Raw genomic sequence first — 22,921 nt, forward strand, 5'->3', positions numbered from 1 at the left:
CAAGTCTACTTTAATAATGGTTTATGGACTTTTCTTCCAGGAACGTGTCCAAACCTTTTTTATACCGAGCTACACTAACAGCTTTCACATATCCCCAGGCAAGGAATTCTAGAGCTTAATTGTTTGTTGAGTGAAAAAGAAATGTTCTCTGATTTGTTTTGAATGTGCTACTTACTAACTTCACAGAGTGTTCCCTAGTCTTTTCTTTGAAAGCGTAAAGAACCAATTTACATTTATCCATTCTATTCCATTCATTATTTTATAGACCTCTATCATATCCCCCATCAGCTTTCTCTTATCCAAGGAGATCAGCCCTAGCCTTTCCTTGCAGGGAGCCATTTCAGCCCCTTTATCATTTTGGTTGCCCTTCTCTATACCTTTTCCAGTGCAACTATATCTTTTTTGAGATGCCATGACCAGAACTGCACTCAGTACTCCAGGTGTGGACTCACCATGGAATAATACAGAGATATTATAACATTATCTGTTTTATTCTCCATTTGTTTTCTAATAATTCTTAATATTCTTTTTGCTTTTTAGACAGCCACCGCACAATGAGCTGAGGATTTCAAAGTATTTTCCACTATGATGCTCAGATTGTTTTTTTTTAGGTGTTAACTCCTAATATGGGACCTAACATCATGTAATTACAGTGTAGGTTATGTTTTCTCATGTACATCACTTTGCACTTGTCCACATTAAATTTCATCTGCAATTTGGATACCCAGTCTTCCAGTCTCGCAAGGTCTTCCTACAATTTTTCACAATCCACTTGTGATTTAACAACTCAGAATAATTTTGTTTCATCTGCAAATTTGATCACCTCCCTTGTCTCCCTTTCTAGATCATGTATTAATATAGTAAAAAGCACTGGTCCAAGTACTGATTTTTTTTTTTTTAGGCACTCTACTGTTTACCCTTCTCCACTGAGAAAACTGACCATTTAGTCCTAGTCTCTGAGTATTATCTTTTAATCGATTTGCAATCCACAGTAAGACTGCCTCCTATCCTGTGACTGTTTAATTTTCTCAAGAGTCTCTCATAGGGCATTTTGTCAAACACCTTCTGAAAATCCAAATACACTACATCCACCAGCTCGCCATTATCCACATGTTTATCAACCTCTTCAAAAGAATGTAGCAGATCGGTGAAGCAAGATTCCCTTTATGTTAATCCATGCTATGTCCCATTAAACAACGTCTTTCTATATGTTTTTTGATTTTGTTTACATGATTTTTCCCAGCACTGAAGTCAGGCTCACCAGTCCTGGATCACTCCTGGAGCCCTTTTTAAAGATTGGGGTTACATAGATCACCCTCCAATATTTGGGTACAATGGACAATTTTAATGATAGGCTCGAAATTACTAGTAATAGGTCTGCAATTTCATTTTGAGGTTTTTCCTAACTCTGGAGTGTATATCATCTGGTCAGGATGATTTGTTACTCTTTAGTTTGTCGGTCCAGCTTCATTATGATTTGTTTCAGTTCTTCTAAATTATCACCATAGAATACAATTTTTGGCATGGGTATATCCCCAATATCCCCTTCAGTAAACACCAAAGGATAGAATTCGTTTAGTTTTTCTGTGATGGCCTTATCTTCCCTAAATGCCCTTTAACATCTGGATCATCTAAGAGTCTAATTGACTCCTTCACAGGCTTTCTGCTTTGGATATATTTTTAAAAGGTTTTATTATAAATTTTTTCCTCTACGGCCAGCTTCTTTTTTAGTCCTCCTTGTCAATGTTTTACATCTAACTTGCCAATGCTTATGATTTCTCCAATTTTTTGCAGATGGATCCTTTTTTCAATTTTGGAAAGACGTTCTTTTGGATGAAATAGCCTCTCACTTCACCTTTTAACCATGCCAGTGGTCATTTGGCCTTCCTTCCACATTTTATAATGAATGGAATACATCTGGACTGGGCTTCCAAGATGGTATTTTTAAACGATGACCACGCCTGTTGTAAACTCTTAACCTTCATCAATATTATAATTACTCACACATGTCAATAAAATTCAATGTTCCCAGTATTTAAAACCCTCTACATCCCCTCATCCTCCCTATTCTGCTGCTTAACACCATGATAGAACATTACTGTTCCAGATGATTTCAAGGGACCTTGGTACTCCCAAAAGCTAATTCATCCAGAAATGTTTGGCAAGAGTACACTGTGCACCGGAGGTGAGACTGTAAGGCATAGCCTCGTGCCATAGTAATTCCCAATTAGACTTCAATTTCTTACACATGCAAACTGCTGGTGGAAAATGTAATCACATTTTCAGACTTTAGTGGATATGCAAAACATGGGTATGGATACAAATCTTAATACGTAGGATTAATAAAATAATCAGGGAGGTAACTACAGTGAAGTTTGGGACTGAGCATTCTCATCCCTGTATGTTACCAATTACTTATATCTGGGATTAGGCAGCTGAAGAAAGCTGAGATCTTGCTAGATGCCAAGACTGGTTTGTAGACTATGATATCAGATTAAAATGAATTAGATCAATAAGTAGGGTTAGGGAGAGGTGTGCATGGAAAATATTTTAATTTTCTTTCTTTAAATTCACTTTCCATTTTGTTTGGTGTTTATTATGGTTCATTGCATTCATTGGAAACAAAATAAACACCAAAGAAAAAAGAGTGAGGGGGAAGAAAAGGAAAAGACAGATTGCCAAAAATCCCAAATGCCACCGAAAATTTAAACACCCCCCCCCCCTCCCCCGGGCCATCCACTATCTTCCCCTCCTTGGATGTCTCTTACCCCTTCAATGAGGTCTCCAAAGTAAAATGGGGCAGAAGTGATCCCCAGTCACTTCTCTCCTTCTGGTTTCCAATTTCAAAATGGCATCACCTGATCCTGAAGCCAGTGCCATTTTGAAAACTGGCCCAGCAAGGCAGGAGTAAATGGAGTTATTCCTTCCACTTTTTTATTTTGGAGACCCCCACAGATAGGGTAAAAGGCATCCAGAGAGGAAGGGAGATGTATTAAAAATTTTACAAAAAGGAGGCCTTCCAAGCAAAACAATGAAATGTACTATGATGGCAATGGGAATAAATTAAACTATTCTAAAAGAAAAAATAGGCTGGTCAGTGAATAAGATGAAAGAAGAAATTTCCCTTCCAATCCTGTAAAACTTAGATGAAGTATTTTACCTGTGTTCCAAGTGTTATTGCAGTGCGACCACGGGAGTTGAGAGGTAAAGGAGCTGAATAGGTAGAATAAGGACCAGGCCAGGATAATGATATAATAGATGGCAGTGTAGAAGGAGACAACATATGAAGCATATCCAATACCTGTGAGAGAGGAAGCAAGACTTTTAGGCAAAGATTTAACCTTAAAGTTGTATTTTAATGCAATTCCATTTAGTGCTTGTTTACTAAGGGATTAATTTTCGAAGGGATGTATGTTTTTAAAACCTGAGTTATACAAGTAAATCGCCTTTTGAAAATCAGCTGGGTGGTCAGTGTGTGCAAAAGTATGCATATAACTCAATTATGTGCATACTTCTATACTCCCTCATAAGAGCCATTCTGTGGGTGGATTTGGGGGAAGAGAATGGATTTATGTGCATGCTTTTGATTTTTGAAAGTCTGTATGTAAATCAACACATCTGAAGTTAAACCTGCTTGGGAGTTGGTGTAACTTATTGCGCATATGTTGGTGCATGTACTAGGAATGCGGACACCTGCAAGTTTTCAAAACAAACTTCTACACATACATCCACTTTGAAAATTCGTTCTGAAGTATGCGGGAACTATTTCCCTATGCGGGCTGTTTTAAAATTACCCTCCCCAGGTCGAGATGTACAGAAAGTGGGCCAGCATGGCTCACTGATAGCTACAGGTAGAGTAACACTAGGTAAAACATCCAGTGATGTGCTGGAGAGACATCCTTAGGGCTCTGATATTATCATTCCATGAATGCAGAGTGGCTCACTGAGTGCAGCAGACCTGACAAGAGCTCCTTAATAGGAAATTGGTAGCTCATTAATGAAAGCACCAATCTACATTAGTAACCATATTTTCTGTGTGACTACTCTCCCTTTCCAATTCATAAAGAGCAAGATGAGAATAAATATTAAATAATATATATATGATTAGTATGACACATTTTCATAAACTTCAATGTTTGGAAAGGGTTTTTCCCCACCTAAATCATCTTCAATTTTTCTTTATTGATACAATTTATAACCTATTGACCATAAATCTCAGTGGGTTACAAAAATACATACATAATTAAAACCAGTCAGACAGCAATAATAACAGATACAAATTGCATGATCACATTAGACAAAGCAAAAGAAGAACCAAAGCAAAACATTGTGACTCTGCATGACCTGGCATGGGAAAACCTTGAATGCAGTCAGTGACGTCTGTCTGCGAAAGCCATAGCAAATAAATGTGTTTTAAGATGTTTTCTAAAACAAAGCAAGTCATTTTCAGCTCTAAGCTCCTCGGGCAGTGCATTCCAAAGAATGCACTGCCCGAGGAGCTAAATGAGGAACTCCAAAGTCGGCACTTCCAGTAAATGCTGGGAGGATTGTGTAGGGGAGTAGTGATGGATAGCAAGATGGAGACAAGGGGAAAACAGGTTGTGGAGAGGCTTTTAAAATGATAGAACCTTACATCTGATCCTCCACTCCAAAGGGAGCCAGAGTAAGGACATTAGAACAGGGGAAATGTTTTTAGATGAGGGGGAGCCAGAAATCAGTTGCAAAGCAGAGTTCGGAATCAACTGCAAGACTTTCAGATGTGAATGCAGAAGGCCTAGAAACAGGGCATTACAATAATCCAGTGCAGAAAGAACCAGGGATTGGGTGACTAATTGTAAATCTGAATTTCCAAGGAAAGATTTAAGAGATTGTAACAGATGCAATTTGAAGTAAGAGAATTGAACCAAAGAGCTTATCTGTGGGCAGAAACACAGAAGAGACCAGTAGAATACTCATATCGCATGCTTGATGTTTAATTGGAATGGTTAGATTGTTAAACAAGAAAGTAGAATGAAAGTTGTCAAGTGGCATCCTAGCCAGAAGTACCACCTCGGTCTTATTAATATTTAATGCAAGCATATTGTTAGACAGCCAGCTCTTGACTTTTCAAAGGCAGAATTTTAATTTTTGCAGTGATGAACTGAAATCTGAAGAGATGGGAAAGAAAACTAAATGTCACCAGCATAGAATTTAAAAGAAATCTCTAGAGAGCCCAATACTGAGCAAAGTGGTGCCAAATAGATATTAAACAGTATTGTGAAGAGAGAAGACCCTTGTGGCATGCCAGTAGGTAGAGAATATAATTTGGAAAAGCTGACTCCGATTCTGACTGTAAATGTCTGATCTGACAGGAAGGAAGCAAACCAAAAGGATACAGTGGATGAAATCCCCAGAGAATCCAATTGAACAAATAGTAAGTTGTGATTAATAGTGTCAAAGGCTGAAGATATGTCTAATAACACTAGTAGAAAACAGGATCCCATATCAAATGAATGCCAAATGACATCAAAGCTATCCAACAGCAAAGATTTGGTGTTATTGCGTGGGCAAAAGCCAAATTGGAATAGATGAAGCACATTATTATCCTTGATGTAGTCTTGAAGTTGAGTACACACACTTTTCTATAGCTTTGGACAAGAGTGGTAAAGAAGAAATTGGTCGATAGTTGATTAGGTCGAGAACATCTTTGACAAGATGGTTGGCAACAGTTGTGTGTCAGTTTGGTAAAATGCTCAGCTTTCTTCTTTTTACTATGGCCATGTTTCCAGTTCTTGTTCATTTTTTATATCATCATCCCTGAATGATCTCTGTTTTTTTGCCCTCTATCATGTACTAAATTAAATAGTTTGTTACCAGAACTTCGGAGTATAAATCTGGTAAATCTCATTTTCTTTAGGATCAGATCTTCTGTCAAGGATCTTCACCTCCCATCATCTTATACACAATTTCATTTGAAGTTAAGCCTTTCCAGCTAATCTTCAGGGTTCCTTTATAGCACCACCATTATGTTGCACTTCTGTATCCTTTCCATGAGAAAATGCCTATGCACAATCGCTTTTCTTTGAATTTAAAGGGGTAATTTTCAAAAGGTTTCAATGCGTAAAACTTAAAGTTACTAATATCTAAGTAGCATGTACATTCTCAAATAGTTATTTTGTAAAATTCTGAAGAATGCACAGTGTTGCATGAAAATGTAAGCGAAAAATTGCAGTTTAGGAGCATTCTGGCGGGATTTGGTAGATGGTGTGCAAGTAATCATTATCAAATGTATATGCACAATTTTACATGTGCTAATTGAATCACAGAAATAAAATCACACTTTTTTGTCTGCAGTGTTTGGATACCAGGTCTGGGTTCAGTTGTGGGGAAAGGGTGAAGAGTTGGAGGGCCTAGTAAACTGGTGGAAGTGCGTGTTAACTGAGGTTTAAAAGTACACACACAAGAATTTTCATAAGCGGAGACCGCACATATTTTTTTACTTATTTATATTATTTTGTATACCAATATTCTGATAACAATCATAATGGTTTGCAACATAAATATAAATTAAATCATATAAAAACATAAAAATTAAAAAATCTTGTCAATATTACAATTAAAATATAAAATATATCCTAACCTAGAGACAAAGTATAAATACAAATAATTCAGTAAAACAGATAACAATATACAATAAAAGTTCATAAAAGATAACATCAACGCAGAAGCCTTACTTTTCATTATTAAAACAGCTCTGATAAAAATACAACTCCTTTAAATTGCTTCCTTTCCAAACGCTTGTCTAAATAACCAAGTTTTAAAATCTTTTTTAAAAGTTTGATAATTAGACTGTAGTCTTAACTCAATTGGAAGAGAATTCCATAATTTAGGCCCCATTAAAGATATTGCTCTTTCCCTAACTTTGCTCAAATTGGCAGACCTAACCGAGAGTATAGTCAAAGAACCTTTATTTGCTGATCATAGATTACATTGCGGAGTATGGATCCGCAAAGATGCATTTAACCATTCTATTTTCTCATTGTTATGTTTATTGATTTGTATATTAGACAAAGGACTTATACTCTATTCTAGATTTTGTCGGCAGCCAATGCAATTCTAGTAAGGTGGGAGTAATATGATCATATTTTTTTATACCAGTTAGGACTCTTGCAGCTGCATTCTGTAATAGCTGAAGAGGGGTCAGGGTATTATTGGGAAGACCTAAAAGGAGCGTATTAAAGCAACCCATCTTAGAAAAGATCAGAGTCTGCAATACGGTTCTAAAATGACTAAAATATAAAAGCGGTTTAAGTTTTTTTAATATGTAAAGTTTATTAAAACTATCTCTAATCATATTACTTATGGATATTTTCATATTCAACTCTATGACCAGAAATACCCCTCGATCTTGAGCAGAATTAACTAAATTAAAATTAGATTGACCGACTGTGTAGTTCATAGATATATCATGTTCTAGTCTATTGCTTAGAAACACTTTTTCGGTCTTTTGATGATTTAATGCTAGTTTCATGTGTACAAGCAATTGTTTGATAGAGGACATATATATTTCTAATAATTTCAAAGTAATCTCATTAGTACCCTTTACAAGTAAAAGCATCTGTATATTGTCAGCATAAATGTAATGCATTATCCCTAATCCAGTTAAAAGTTTGCAAAGCGGCAACATATATAGATTAAATAAAGTCGCTGAAAAAATGAACCCTGAGGTACTCCTGAATCAAGAGGTACTTTATCAGATTTTGAAATCCCAATCTTAACCACGTATGAATGTTCATGCAGATAGGAATTAAACCAAGACAATGTTTTTCCCGATAATCCAATTTACGAAAACCTGTCAATCAAAATACTGTGATTAACCATATCGAATGCATAACCAATAGGTAAGATTGGCCAGAATCCATACCTCTGAAAATTGTATCTGTTAATGCTATCAAAAGCATCTCGGTATTAAAAAAATGTTCTAAAACCAAATTGGGATGGATATAAAACATTGCTATCTTCAAGATAATCAGCTAATTGCTTTTGCACTACCTTTTCCAAACACTTAGATAAAAATGGGAGGTTCAATACCGGTCTAAAATTACTTAATATCGTATCATCAACTTAGCCTACTTTTTTCAAAACAAAGTCACCTCTCTCTCTGCACAATTTCCCCTCAACTCTGACAATGTGCTTCCTCCTACCAACAACAAGTCAGCCACACTTTCTTCTTTTGACTCTGCCTCCTCCCTAGAAATAGAAAACATACTAAAAAAAAATGAAACCTTCATCGCATCCCTCTGAAACAATCCCATCCAAACTCCTCCTCTCTATTCCCAAAATAATTGCTAAACCTCTTGCTAACATCTTCAACCTCTCTTTGGAACAAGGTACAGTACCTTCCATACTCAAACAAGCAGTAGTAAAACCCATTCTGAAAAAACCCAACCTTGACCCTTCTAGTTTATCTAATTACCAACCTATTTCAAACCTCCCATTCCTCTCGAAAATCCTAGAAAAGCTTGTCAACAATCGCCTTTCCGACTACCTTGAACAACATAATATCCTCTCTACCACACAACATGGTTTCCGGAAACACTGGAGTACAGAAACCCTACTATTGTCTCCAACTGACACTATAATCAAAGGCATGGATACCGGTAACTCCTATCTGCTAGCTATGTTGGATATATCTGCAGCGTTCGACACCGTCAATCACGACATACTTATCAAAACTCTTATCAGTATCGGTCTATCAGGAACTACACTATCCTGGATCAAGTCCTACCTTCAAAATAGGCACTACACAGTACTCATTGATAATAATAAATCCGACCCAATTAACCTTGACCGAGGTGTCCCCCAAGGTTCCTCCCTCTCCTCAACCTTATTTAACATATATATGCTCCCTCTATCCAACCTCCTCAACAATCTTAACATCAAGCACTTCATCTACGCAGACGATGTGCAAATCCTTCTCCCTTTTACTGACACACTGCAATCTGCCCTTCTAAAGTGGGAATCATGCCTAAACTCTATTAACCATTTACTCACAAACATGCACTTAGCTCTCAATCCTCAAAAAACAGAACTACTTATCATTACCAACAAACAACCTACCACCCCCATCCCCCCATCCCAGCCCTACACATTCCCCACCCATACACGCAGCCTGGGCGTCATGATTGACAACCAACTCAACCTTAAACCTTTTATCAAATCTATCCTAAGTGACTGCTACTTCAAGCTGCAACCAATTAAAAAACTCAGACCTCTACTTTATTTCACAGATTTCCGCACTGTGCTACAGGCTATTATTTTTTCCAAAACTGATTACTGTAATTCTCTCTTCCATGGCCTCTCCTCCTCCCACATCAAACCCTTACAACTTTTACAAAATGCCTCCGCCAATATCCTTATCAATTCAAAAAAAAAGAGCTCATATCACACCCACACTCATAGACTTACATTGGCTACCAATAAAATCAAGAATCCTATACAAAACCTTATCCCTCATCCACAAAAGTATTCTAAATGAAAACCTCCACTGGATCAACCCTCCATTCATCTCATATACATCCACAAGACCAATTCGGTCCACTCTTCAATATGAGTATGTACTTTAATAGAATGCATAATAGAAAGAATGCAGATCCCTGGATTAAAAAAACCATGCATGTGATGAAACATATGGGGTGGATTTTCAAAGGGTTACGTGCGTATATTATGCGTGTAACGCCGAAAACCTGCTCCTGTGCACGCCAAGCCTATTTTGCATAGGTTCGGTGACGCGCGCAAGCCCCGGGATTCGCGTATGTCCCGGGGCTTGAAAAAGGGGGCGGGGCATGGGCGAGGCAGTCCGGGGGCGGTCTGGGAGCGGGTCCAGTGCCTCCAGGCACAGCGGCTATTTTCCGCTGTGCCCAGGATCGCTGGACGGCCAGTGGCAGGCGCACGCAACCTATGCCTGCCTGGAGGCAGGCGCAACTTATACGTTAAAGGTAAGGGGGGGTTAAGGTAGGGCTGGGAGGCGGGTTAGGTAGGGGAAGGGAGGGGAAGGTGGGGGGTGGAAGGAAAGTTCCCTCTGAGGCCGCAATCGATAAACAAAAAAACAATCGGGCCGGATGATAAAAATTATAAGATTTGAATCGGAACCGGAACCAAACCGATTCCAGTTCCAATTCACATCTCTAGTCTGGGATACAGTTATACCGGGCAACAATCTATTCAGGAAGGATTGAGTAGGAAGGAAGGCAAATTCCACAGATAAATATAGCTGGATAAACTTACCTCCATTCCCTCCGGCAGTACAAAGCTCTCACCTTTAAAGACAGGGCAAATTTTCACCCATGCAGTGATCCCGCCTTGATTGGTGTACTGTCCAAGAACTGTTTCCAGGAAAAACAGGGGAATCCCAGCGGCACACATGAAGATGATAAAGGGGATCAGGAATGCACCTGCAGTGCAACAGAGAAAAATAAGAAGACAACAAAGAAGTGAGTTAAGTGAAAGGTATCACAGGCCAGCCCAGAAAACAGGGGCTGTTCTTAGACACCATAGAAAGAAACTAGATATTATTTATTTATATACCAACATTTGATTAGAGATATCACATTGGTTTATATTCAGGTACTACCCTACCCCCAGAGGGCTTATAATCTAAGTTTGTACCTGAGGCAATAGAGGGTAAAGTGACTTGTGCAAGGTCACAAGGAGTGATAGTGGGACTTAAACCCTGGTCTGCTGGCTTGTGGCCCACTGTTCTAACCACTAGGCTATTCCTCCCTCTTTGACATGAACTGAAGGGTTATTAAGTAACCTTAATGGCAACCCATCAACCCTCCACAATCTGCAAGGACAACAGAAATGGACCAAACACTGACAACAACTGAAATGAAAAAGGTACAAAATCTAAAACAAAACTCTCCAAGATGAAAACCAGACTTTATAGCCATCATAGAAACATGGGCAAAAAACACAGACACAGTAATAATCAACCAAATCAACAATTCCTCCTATAGAACTTTTTCTTTACCCAGACCTAAAAAGAAAGGCGGAGGCCTAATGCTCATCACCAAAAAAAACCTACAGATGAAACTAATTCCAACAAGCAATTGCTCTCCACTGGAAATTGCACTATTTGATTCTCCACACTTACAAATTTGCCTAGTATACTGCCCCCCCCCCAATACTCTTGAAAAAAACTGCTTACCACTTATTAAATTTTTACTGACCAAATTATTAACAAACCCATAATTATTCTTGGTGACTTCAACTTACACATTGACTCTACCCCCTACTTGCCTGCCTGCTCCTCAATCATCGATGCACTATCATCACTGGGTCTCAATCAAATTATCAAAGGCCCTATGCACAAAGCAGGTCATACACTAGACCTAATCTTCATCAATACCAATTTTTGGTCTAACCACCAAACGAAGATATAAAAAATACCATGGTCAGACCACTCTATCATCCACACAAATCTATTTTCAAATTAAAAACGCACCACAAGAAAAAACACAATCAAATCCTTCTCCTATCGTCCACTTTTCTGCATTGAAACTCTTCAAGCAAATCTTCAAACTGAACTAACAAATATAGATCTATCAAACACAGAAAATGCAACATCTTCCTGGATCACCATAACGAAAACAATAGCAAATAAGATAAATCCCATAATAACAAAAATTATAAAAGAACCAAAAAATCAGAATCTCTGGTACAACAAAAACATCAGAGCAGCCAAAAGGAAACTCAGAAAAATAGAGAAATTAAGAAGAAAAAACAAAACAACCACCTTACAAAACGCATACAGAACACAACTAGCCGAATACAAAAAACTCATCCATAAAACAAAAAAAGACTTCTACATCAAAAAAATAACCAAATACCAACAAAACCATAAGATGCTCTTCAACATAGTAAAAAGCCTAACAAAATCATCTTTCGACTATCAATCACTTTCAACACCAAAGATCAATAGCAATGACTTTGCAGACTTCTTTAACGAAAAAATCCAAACCCTTTTAAAGAACAACCTAAAAAATGACTCACAAGACCAGAAATTACTGAACATTCAAACAAAAACCTGGTCCAACTTTGAAACAGCATCTTCCTTAGAAATCCAAATGATCATTAAAAAAATGAACCCAGCTAAACACCCTATTGATGCCATACCCATTACAACAATAAAAAATCTCGAACCACCAATAAGCAAGACATTAAGAGTCAGTGTGGATGGAATGGTTAGCCATAGTAGCCCCTGAAGATATACATTAGTTGTGTGCTGAGGGGCACTACACCGGCATGCTTGGGGATGGACACTTGATCACTGAGCTCCTACAGGCTCCCTGTTTAAATCAGCTCCCCTCACTCTTTTTCAGCCCCGCATCGCAAATTTTCTATTTATTAGCATGACTACCCGAAAAAGAACGATGGACTTAAGCAATTTTCTTTTAACAAACAAGCTTCGGAGCTGAGTGGTGAGGCCTGTGATCATGATGCAAAGGGGGCAGCAGACTGTGGCGGTGCAGAGCTGGAGTCTGACTCCTCTTCTCTGGTGCATGAAGGCGATCACACAGAACTTCCTTCTTGATCGGAGTTACGAGAATGGTTCTTAGAACTGAGGGCTGACACATGTTGAGAACCACAATGCTGCGCTTGACATTCTAAATGCACAAATTAAATCCCTAGCCACCGAGGTCGCAGCCCTAACAGATAAATTGGAAGACCTCGAGATTCGTTCGAGGCAAAATAATATTCACATCTGGGGCCTACCTGAAATGGAAAACTATGCAGATTGCGCTGCCACCGCCAGTAAGATATATGCTTTCATTCTTGCTAGCAAAGTGGATGCCTCAATTGACTCCCCCCCCCCCCCAATCCTGCACTTTCTGTCAAAATAGAATGGGCCCACAGGGCCTTAGCCCCCTAGCGTGACAACCACCCCAGGGGCATAGTTCTTTGCCTACAAAGTTTCTCCCAGAAGGAAGACATCATGGCAATAGCCTGGAAAAAAGCGGACTGGAGATGGGATGGTCATGAGATATCTTTATTCAATGATTTCACACCAGCCACGCTACGTTGGTGTTACAAACTGAGAGAGGTTACCAGAGCCCTACACCGAGAAGGAATTTGCTACCACTGGGCATTCCCAGTCGTTCTACAATTTCAACACAAAGGGATCTCTCACCAAAGCCGCAGCAGTTTTTCGTCAAGCAGACCTAAGGGTGACCTTTTCTATTCCCTGCCCAGATGAGATCCTGGCAATGATAGACATGTGTCCAAGATGGCGTCGTGCAGGGCAAGGAGAGAAGCATTTGAGATGCCATTCAGCGGAGTCACAAGGCATTCTATCGGATCAAGGCTGAGAACTTATAAGCACAGTTTGACTTTTTGTTATACCTTTTAACCTAGGTTTGCTAGGGGGTCCTTCGGGAGGCCAGAAAAGCCTACTAGCTGATATCTTATTGGTGGGGCTTTCTCATACTTTCCCTTTGTACTTGCTTCTCATGTTTACATTAGCTTTTTCTGTTTACATACTTCCAGTTGCAAAGTGGGACAGAGGTGTTGGATGTTTTTTACAGGGGGGGGGGGGGGGGGTCTGGTTGTGTGCTCTCCTTGGTCAATGCACCAGCCTCTAAGGAACAGATCCGCTGCTTGGAATAAGCAGATCAGATGGTGTTTAGGGGGTTATCAGGGATTTTCTGGGATTTGGATTTACTCTCATTTTGATGCCCGCAAGCATTTTCCTCAACTTTTGTGCTTTGTTTTTTATTTCTCCCAGCGAATTTCTTGGTCGTTTTCGTTTATGAACATGCACTATTTATCTCTTAACAATGATGGCATTGAAAGTACTCTCCCTTAATGTTAAGGGACTTAATTCCCCATGAAAGAATCATCTTTTCTTCCGAGAACTAGTCTCCCAGAAAGTTATGATTGCTTCCTACAGGAGACACATCTTCGGGAAAGATATGATAATCTACTGTCATTCAAAGATTTCCCACACAAATTCTTATCTGCTTGCTCAAAAGGCTCGAGATACTCTAGAGTAGGTATTCTCATCTCCTCCTATTTAACCTTTGAGCTGATTTTTCAAGCTCCAGACTTTCATGGTCGATATATCCTTAATAAAATCTGATTACGTACTGAAGTTTTTACTTTAGTTTCTTTGTATGCACCTAATCAGGATCAAGGCCCATTTTTTCAGTCCCTCAGGATACTTTTGGAGTCCCATGGGGATGAGTTCTTAATCATGGGTGGGGATTTTAACCTTACTTTGCGCCCAAATTTGGATAACTTGCGGTTCACGAGCTCCTCAGCCCAGGGGCCGAGGATGAACTTGGCCTCCATTGCCTCTGATTGGAGTCTGATGAACATATGGAGATGGAGATTTCCTGCTTCCCATGTTTATACTTTTCATTTGCAAGCACATGATTCATACTCATGCATTGATTATTTCTTAATTGACAACATTTTGGAGCTGTAGATACACTCAGTTGGAATTGAATCAATTACCTGGTCCGACCATGCTCCTGTGTGGTTTGAGCAACAACTTAATGACCTAGATCGGGGGCAGCAGTGTTGGGGATTGAATGACGCATTACTTAAAGATGACACTTTTGTCACCCTTTTCAGAGACCGTTTACATGAATATTTTGAATTGAATTCTAAGTCATCTACTTCCCAAGGGATGTTGTGGGAGTGTTTTAAGGCTGTAGCCAGAGGCTTTCTCATCTCTAAGGTGGTTGCCTGCAAAAGGAATGGGAAAAGAAAAGATCTTTCTTGTTGATTAAGATTTATTCATTAGCATCTCAGCATATGCTCACCCAGTCTCGGATTATTTATCAACAGCTTTTAGATACCGGTCTGAGTTACAACGACTGGAAGATAAGCGTTTGGCCCAACAGTTAGATCAGGGCAATCAGGCCTTTTATGAAGGGGGAAATAAGCAAGTCGCTATTTGGCCCAGCAGTTGAAAGCCCAGACTGCTCAAGGTATTGTCACCAAAATAAAGGATTCTTTGTGCAGGTTTCATACCATAGTCAATGAAATACGGGGTTGTTTCATTGAGTTTTATGCATCTTTGTATAGCAGGGACTCTGATATCAATGAAGCTTATATCAACAGATATATTCAGTCCATTTCCTTACCTTTGCTTATGCTTGAGCAGCAGAAGTATCTTGATAGCCCAATTACCCCTCAAGAAGTTCCACAGGTCATCAAGATGCTCAAGCCCGGTAAAGCCCCTGGTTTGGATGGATTTCCAAGTGGATACTATCGCAAGTTATCACATATTCTCATCACCCCTCTATCTAATATGTTTAATTCTCTTTACGTCGGGGAGTACCTACCTAAACATTCTAATGTAGCTGGTATTTCAGTAATAGCAAATCAGGTAGGGATCCTTCGCTATGTGTGTCTTATAGGCCCATTTCCCTAATTAATGTGGACCTGAAGATATTGGCTAAAGTGTTAGCCCTGCATTTAAATAATTTTTTAATGATGTCTGTAAAATTATTGACCTTTTGTGGTGGGTTCACTTGGAGCATATCCCTATGGTTCTCTTGTCCATTGATGCGGAGAAGGCCTTTGATTTAGTCCATTGGCCATTTCTGTTTAAGACTCTGCATCAAATGAATTTCAGACCTATCTTCCTTCAATGGATACAAAAACTTTATGAGCTCCCCTGGGCGAAAGTTAAAATAATTGGGGGTTTCGGGTCGAGTTTTGACATTTAATACCTACAGTATCTGAATGCTGAAAAAAGTGCGAAAAGTGGAATATAAATCTAAATAATAAAATAAAATAAATAAAACATTTGCAGAAGGACCAGGTAGGTGTACCCTCTATCCCCATTGCTGTTTACATTATTCCTGGAACCTTTTGCAATGAGTGTGCGAGGTTCATCTCAGATTTAGGGGGGGTGTCTGGATGACCATCATTATAAATTATCGCTCTTTGCAGATGATATTTTATCTTGACAGATCCTTGCCTGTCTTTGGCTGGTGTTGAATCCAAATTAGAACATTTTAGCTCGGTGTCCGGTTTCAAGGTAAATCTGGACAAGTCAGAACTTTTGTACATCAATTTACCAGTCCAGGATGTTTCTTTTATCAAGTAATGATTCTCTTTTTGATAGCTTAAATCTTCTCTCAAATATTTAGGTGCTCACACTTCCGAATTATTTAATTTCAATTATACTCCTCTCCTCTGTGCTATAGAGAAAGATTTGCAGAAGTGGCAAAGAGGAATTTTTTCATGGCTTGGGCATATAGCCATAGTTAAAATGAATGTGTTACCATGGTTTTTATATTTGTTCTCCACCCTACCCATCTTCTTACTGAATGCCCTTCTTAGCCAGTGGCAGAAGAGGATTTTTTATTTCATTTGGAGGTGTCGTCCCCCGAGGGTGGCCCTCCATTTTCTTTTTTATTCCAAGGGTAATGGGGGCCTTGGAGTTCCTAATCTTTCCTGGTACTATGCAGCTGCACAGTTAAGGGCACTTGTAGACTTAAATAGGGCCTCATCTATCAAACAGTGGGCATTGATAGAGCAGGAGATTATCAGCTCGATACCACCAGCCATTTTACCTTGGCAACCTTGTTCCTTCTGGAGGCCACTGCGTTGTATGTCTTCAGTCTTCCACACTACTCTAGAAGTATAGGCACCATGAAAAGCTAAACTGGTAGGGGATTCGTCCTATTTCTACCTCTCTTCCCTTTATTACAACACCTTTTTCCCAGCTGGTTTTCAAACTAATTTGTACCTCCCTTGGAAATCCGCTAGGATCTTTAGCAAAGGTCACTTAATGAGGCAGGGTAATTTGTTAGATTCAAATGCACTGGCAGAAATTCTCCTACTAGAGCAATTACACTTTTTGACTTTCGCTCGAGTCCATCATTTTATACAATCTTTGCTGTGTTTTGGAGCCCTGAGATGTGGAAAGTCGCTTTTTGAAAATGTTTGCACTCAAGCTGACTCCATCTGGAATATTGCTTCGAAAATGTACATGCTCTTTCATGGCCCGGAGAAGGAATCCTTCTCTCATATTAAATATTGGGAAGCAGATTTGGGCCATTCTTTAAGTCCAAATGAGTGGAGTTTGGTCTATTCTAATATCAGTAAGTGCTCCATTTCAGCTCAATTGCAAGAGAATAATTTCAAGCTACTTTATAGATGGCATCTAGACCCTGTGAAGCTGCATAGATTATATCCGACGGAATCTGACCTATGTTGGCGGAACTATGGGCTAAAGGGAAACTTTAGCCCATAGTTCCGCCAGTATTCAGCTTTAGCCCATAGTTCCGCCAGTATTCAACCACCCAGAACTTAATGGGTGGTTGAATACTGTTTTAAGCACTGATATCACCCTAGAAATAGGATTTGTTTTAATACACTGGCCAATTCCAGGGCTGAACAAATGCCAACAGCGATTTTGTTCGCAGGTCTTTATTGCAGCACACAGTATAATTGTCATGTGTTGGAAACAGACAGGAAGGCCCTCTTTTCAAAAGGTTCTGGATAAGCTTCATATTTATTGCCGCTTAGCCTCTTTGACAGCTATACGCTATAATAAGTTGTCTTCTTTTCATGTAATTTGGAAACCTTTCCTTAACCTAACTAACCAGGAGCAGGTAATTCTTCCATATATATCGGCTTTTCCTGTCACTACTTTGTTCCCTAGAGTTCTCTAGAGTTTGTGTAATGCCTTACATGGTTATTTATGCCTTATCTAATATATATATATTGTACCCAGAGTTTGGCCTTTTTTCTTATAAGCGGTTTTGATGTACTGTGAAAGCTGGGGATTATGCTTTCGTCTTATAATTCTATAGGCCATGGGCCTGATTTTATTGCTTATCATCCTACTATGAACTCTACTGGGAGGGTGAGGGTGGGTTGGGAAGCAATGTAAGACCGTTATATCTTAATATATGTTTCTCCATGCTTTTTGCATTGCTGTATTGTATGAAAAACCAATAAAACTGATAATTTCAATAAATTAGTTGTATGCCCTTAGGAGCAAACAATTCTCCAAAACAAGGGGTTATCGGATTTATCTGGCTAATATACAAGGGATATTCAGCAGCAAGGCTATGGTGTCGAATATCTCTGAAAAAGTTGCTAATTAGTCTTATTCGGCTAACTTTAGGCCTGCTATTCAGCAAATTTAGCATCCAATTAAATTAACTGAATAAGTCTGAATATCAGAAGATAAGAAGTTCCTTCCCAATCCACCCACATCTTGCCCACCACTTATCCAGCTAAGTGGCTACCACTGATCACAGCTGGATATTCAGCCGCCACCACTTAGCTGGATAAGTTGCTACTGAATATTTGCCTCAACGTACTTGCATGCATTGTTTTTGAAGATTGGCTTTTTATGCAGCTGAAAGAACGTGTGTTATTTGCTTACCTCCTATGCAAATACTTTTTAAAAACTTAAATATATTATACACTTTATAACCATGCCACTATAATGCCTATCCCACCCCCATCTCCTTAACATCTTTTTCAATGTGGTTATGCATTGTGAAAATATACTCATATTTTCAGGTTAGTCAAAATCCACTAATGCAGATTCAGAAACTCTATGTGTATAACTCATTGCATTATTCACATAGATCCCAGCTATGCCTATGAATATTCTCCCTCTTACCCAGACATAGGGCTTTATGTGTCTGGATAAAGCCCAAACTCACCAGTCTGACTATAGTTGATATGAGGTTATATAAAACATGTAAACTGGGTTTGGCCAATGCCAAACTTCCAAAAAGGAAAGAAGTGGCAGTGTCAGTGGCCCCATGAACCAAAGAGCGAAGTTGGCCTGCTTATGAGTCATCAGCTACATCCCAGGCAGCGGCCACAGTGTCAACAGCTCAGTGGAGGTGGGGTGCATGTTCTGTGAGGTATCAGGGTCAGTAAAAGACTAATAGAGGCTAAACTAAAGGGGAAAGGGAAAGGGGGAGGTTTGAGAATGAAGTTCCAGCTAAGGACATAGTTGGGAGAAGACTAGAGAGAGATATTTACTGCTCCTGAGAACAAGATGGGGGATGAGAGAGAAAGAGACTGCTCACTGGGAATAGGCCAGGTTGGTGATGAAATGAAAGACTGGAGAGAAAGAGACTACTGACACTGCTGAGAACAGCATGATGGATAAGAGAGAGAGAGAGAAACAGAGACTGCAGGGACAGGATGGGGGTTGAGAGAGACTGGTGGGGAAGAGTAGCATTGAGAGAGAGACTGCTGGGGACAGAGTGTGGAATGAAAGAGAGAAACAGACTGCTGAGTCTCTCAATCCCAAACTTGTCCTCAGCATCCCCAACATTATTCTCAGGATCTATTTCAACTTCCTGCCTTGTCTTCTGTAGATGGACAGTGTGTGTGTGTGTGTGTGGGTGTGTGTGTGTGTGTGTGTGTGGGTGGGTGTGTGAAAGTTCATAATTTCACCCCCCACACATACACAAGCTCTGTCTAATGCCTGCCCACATTAAAAAAAATGTCACCATGCCACTAGTCAGAAAGCTACAGACAACAGTAAGAGCAAGATGGGGGACAGAAAATATCCATGCATATTGTTCCTGTGGCTGGCACTGCTCTGCTGCTCCTCCCCTCCCTGCTGTATACACTTCCACCTGAAAGAGGAGCAGCAGCACAAACAGGGACTCATAGGAAAAAAAACTTAAAGCAATGAAAGTTTTATTATATTAAATTAACCTAAAAAATGCACCTAGAAGTAATGTTCATGCTGGGAAAATACCGATAGAGACCAATTTTCATTTCAGTACCCTAGAAAAACACTTCATTAGTGGCAAGATGAACACGCACATTTACAATTCACAAATACCTAAAATCAGAAGTCCTATTTATAACATACCACCACCATTTTTGTAGCAAAGATAAGGAAACCTCCAGATATTCCCCAGTCCAACGATTGATCCGAGCATTGCCAGAAGAAACTCCACCCTGTTGTTCCACTGGCCTCTTTCCTTATCCTCTTCTTGTTTTGATTCTGCATTTTGGTCCTTCACAGCACTACTTTCAGGAAGCTCTGAAATCTCCATGCTCTCCATGATACTGTGAGCAAGGAAAGAACAGACTGAGAGGAAGAACATAATGAGGTGGATAGTCAAAAGGGTTTGCCCGGGTTAACCCCGCCCTTCTGAGCTGGGAAATGTTAGCTGGGGTTGTTATTAAGTCAATTCCGGAGCTTGGCTAAAGGTTAGTCAGCTATTGCCGATATTTAGTGCTAACCAGACAAACATATGCAAGTGACTCTGCTCAAAAAGATCACTGTCCTATTACCTGGTTAGGTTTAGCTGGGCATATTCAGCAGAACCCAGCTAAGTTGGGTTGAATATATTTTAAAACGTTTGCATTTGCCTTTATTAGTTTGGCATTGTAAACTGCCTTGATATGTAAAGTGAAGCTGAGGTAAAATATGTTAGTGTAATAAACTGAACTAAACTAAACTGAATATCAGGCTAAAAGTTACTTATGTAACTTTCCTGCTCTCCTGCTTGCTCAGTATTGACTTTAATGATGCTCAGGTGCTAAAACATGAACAACTTTGCAAATGGTGCTTTGTGCACTAAAGTCAAAAAAAGTGCATGCTGTTTGCAGTAATAATAAGATGCACCATTTTTGCATTTAGTGTTCAGAACACAATTTGAAATGCTTCACAGAAGTGTAGTGGTTATTTTGTTGTGAAATGCAGAATGTAATAGTTATTTATTTATTTAGAATTTTTTTTTCTATACCGACATTCTTGAACAAAATATCAAATCATATCGGTTTCCATTTAAACAGAACAGTCGCGGCTATGGCGTTACATAGAACATTGAGCAATGAACATGGAACAAGTCAACAATAACAAACAACAGTAAAATAATTCGTCAATGAATAACATAATATATAGAGCAACAACAACTGGGGCGGCTGTGGGCGTAACATCAAATAATACGTTTAATGGAGTATCATTATGAGACTGCATAATAGATAAGGCGTGGCAGGGGCCTAAGGCATAGGGTAGCAATGAGAATCTGGCTGAAGGATGGAGGGAAGGAGGAGTAGGGAGAGGGGAAGGATGTGAGGCGTTGAATCATGATTGGAGGAATATGCTAAGGAAGTAATGGATGATCAAGTATCTCCTTAAAGTCCTGATATGTCATATGCCCAGAGTTAATGAGCTGTCTGGCATGATGTGGCACCACAACAGTTCATTAACTATTAATTTAAATAAAAGTTTGCGCACAGAAAATTCTATGCAAAATTTTTACTATTTACAAAGATGAAAAACTTTGTTCATTATTACACCTCGTTATTTTTATTTATCTTATTTTAAACAATTTATAAACCGTTTTCTCAATTTAAAATAAATTAATCAAACAAAGCAATTTCTAACAGTAAAATTAATCATCATAAAAAACATTATTACAATCAATAAGATGTAATAATTTATTTTACAAAATTTTTCATAGCAAAATTTTGCACACTGCTTTTCCGGGGGGCTCATTTATATATGTAGAAAAATAGCACATGAAAAATTTGAAAATATGCACAGAAAGGTGTGGTTTAGTACATAAGCTTCAATGAGTGAAATCCTTCAGGTGTTCAAAAGTGTACTGAACTGCAGAGAGTCAACTAACTCAAAGCTTAATTATTTTTTGGGAAATATGTGTTTGCAGGTGCGCATTTAACATTTGCTAGGATTTACTCCAATAACATATGAGGAAATGTACATAAGCTGGGAATTGAACTAATGGTTTCTGAATCCACTTGAGCTAAATCATCTGGGACTAACTGGTGCCTCTCCATTAACTCCAGGGCTATCATTCTCTTTTCTGGTTTTAAATCACCTGGAATGAGCTCCTGTCTTCAACCCAATTCACCATGAAAGGAAATCAATGTAAAAAGAAAGTAAATAAAACTGTACAGCAGAATATCACCAGTATAAACCTAATATTACTAGTATCTCCCACGCCCCCTCTCCTGTTTATTGTACTTTCCATCTTTCAGTTCTAATGTAAACCAGCATGATGTTGCACACTAATGTTAGTATATAAAAGTTTCAAATAAATAAATAAATAAATAAATAAATAAATAAATAATAGTTATGGATCAGACTCTAGATGAACCTTGTATGTTAGAAGACAATGATCCTAAGGGCAAGAAAACACTGGAGAAGTCCAGGTTATTCATTCCGGATGTTATTTTTCTGTAATTTTACAATAAGTACACAGATTATATATTTTCAGCTAAAAGAAAAATTATGTACATATAACAGTAATATGCATACTACCTAGTAATTTCACCTACCTGATCAGCTGGTTTAGTTTGTCACTTGAAACTGGTAGGAATCCCAAAAGTTTGGAAGAAGGCCAGTGTTAAACCTGTTTGTAAAGTGGAACACAATTTGGATGGTGATAATTATAAACTCCTGTCTATCAAATTAAATGTGGCAAAACTAAAGGAAAACTGAGGTGTACTGTTGCAACACTGAATTAAATAAAAAATTCCTTTTCAGCCCAGCCTTTTCAGGGCTGGGCTGAAGAGATGAGGCAGGACTAGACTGGAGAGATGAGGCAGGGCTGGACTGGTGATACAAGGCAAGGCTCAGGAAAGCAGAAATCAGGAACAAAGGAGCAGCAACACTCACTACACAGGCTATGTAGGAAACTTGTTGCTGAGGCACTGGTAGGGCGCCTGAGGCCAGCTTAAGTGACAGTGGCGGCTGATGCCATCTGAACTCCTGCCACAACTCTTTGGAGGAGAACAGTGAGGCCTGGGTGCCGTGCAGGTGTGTAAGCTGAATGGCATGGCTTTAATGGCAGGGAACGGCATTCCTGCTGAGGGCAGAGTTTTTCAGTCTCAGGGGTGTGTGGTGGCTTGCAGGAGCATCACACAAGCCACCAAACACAATAGTACCTCCCTCTTAAGC

The 22,921-nt window shown here is 39.1% G+C and overlaps 1 protein-coding gene across 1 annotated transcript in view; it reads right to left on the minus strand.

The window, feature by feature from the left end:
- The window catches only part of LOC115090604 (sodium- and chloride-dependent GABA transporter 2-like), a 113,804-nt gene that overhangs the window by 74,707 nt on the left and 16,176 nt on the right, over positions 1-22,921 (minus strand). Inside the window, 4 exon segments of the mRNA XM_029599945.1 lie at positions 3,161-3,301; positions 10,299-10,433; positions 19,859-20,058; positions 22,300-22,373. Coding sequence (XP_029455805.1) covers positions 3,161-3,301; positions 10,299-10,433; positions 19,859-20,054 — 472 coding nt within the window. The 5' untranslated portion in view covers positions 20,055-20,058; positions 22,300-22,373.

Source organism: Rhinatrema bivittatum, chromosome 4, assembly GCF_901001135.1.
Source record: "Rhinatrema bivittatum chromosome 4, aRhiBiv1.1, whole genome shotgun sequence".
Classification (NCBI taxonomy): domain Eukaryota; kingdom Metazoa; phylum Chordata; class Amphibia; order Gymnophiona; family Rhinatrematidae; genus Rhinatrema; species Rhinatrema bivittatum.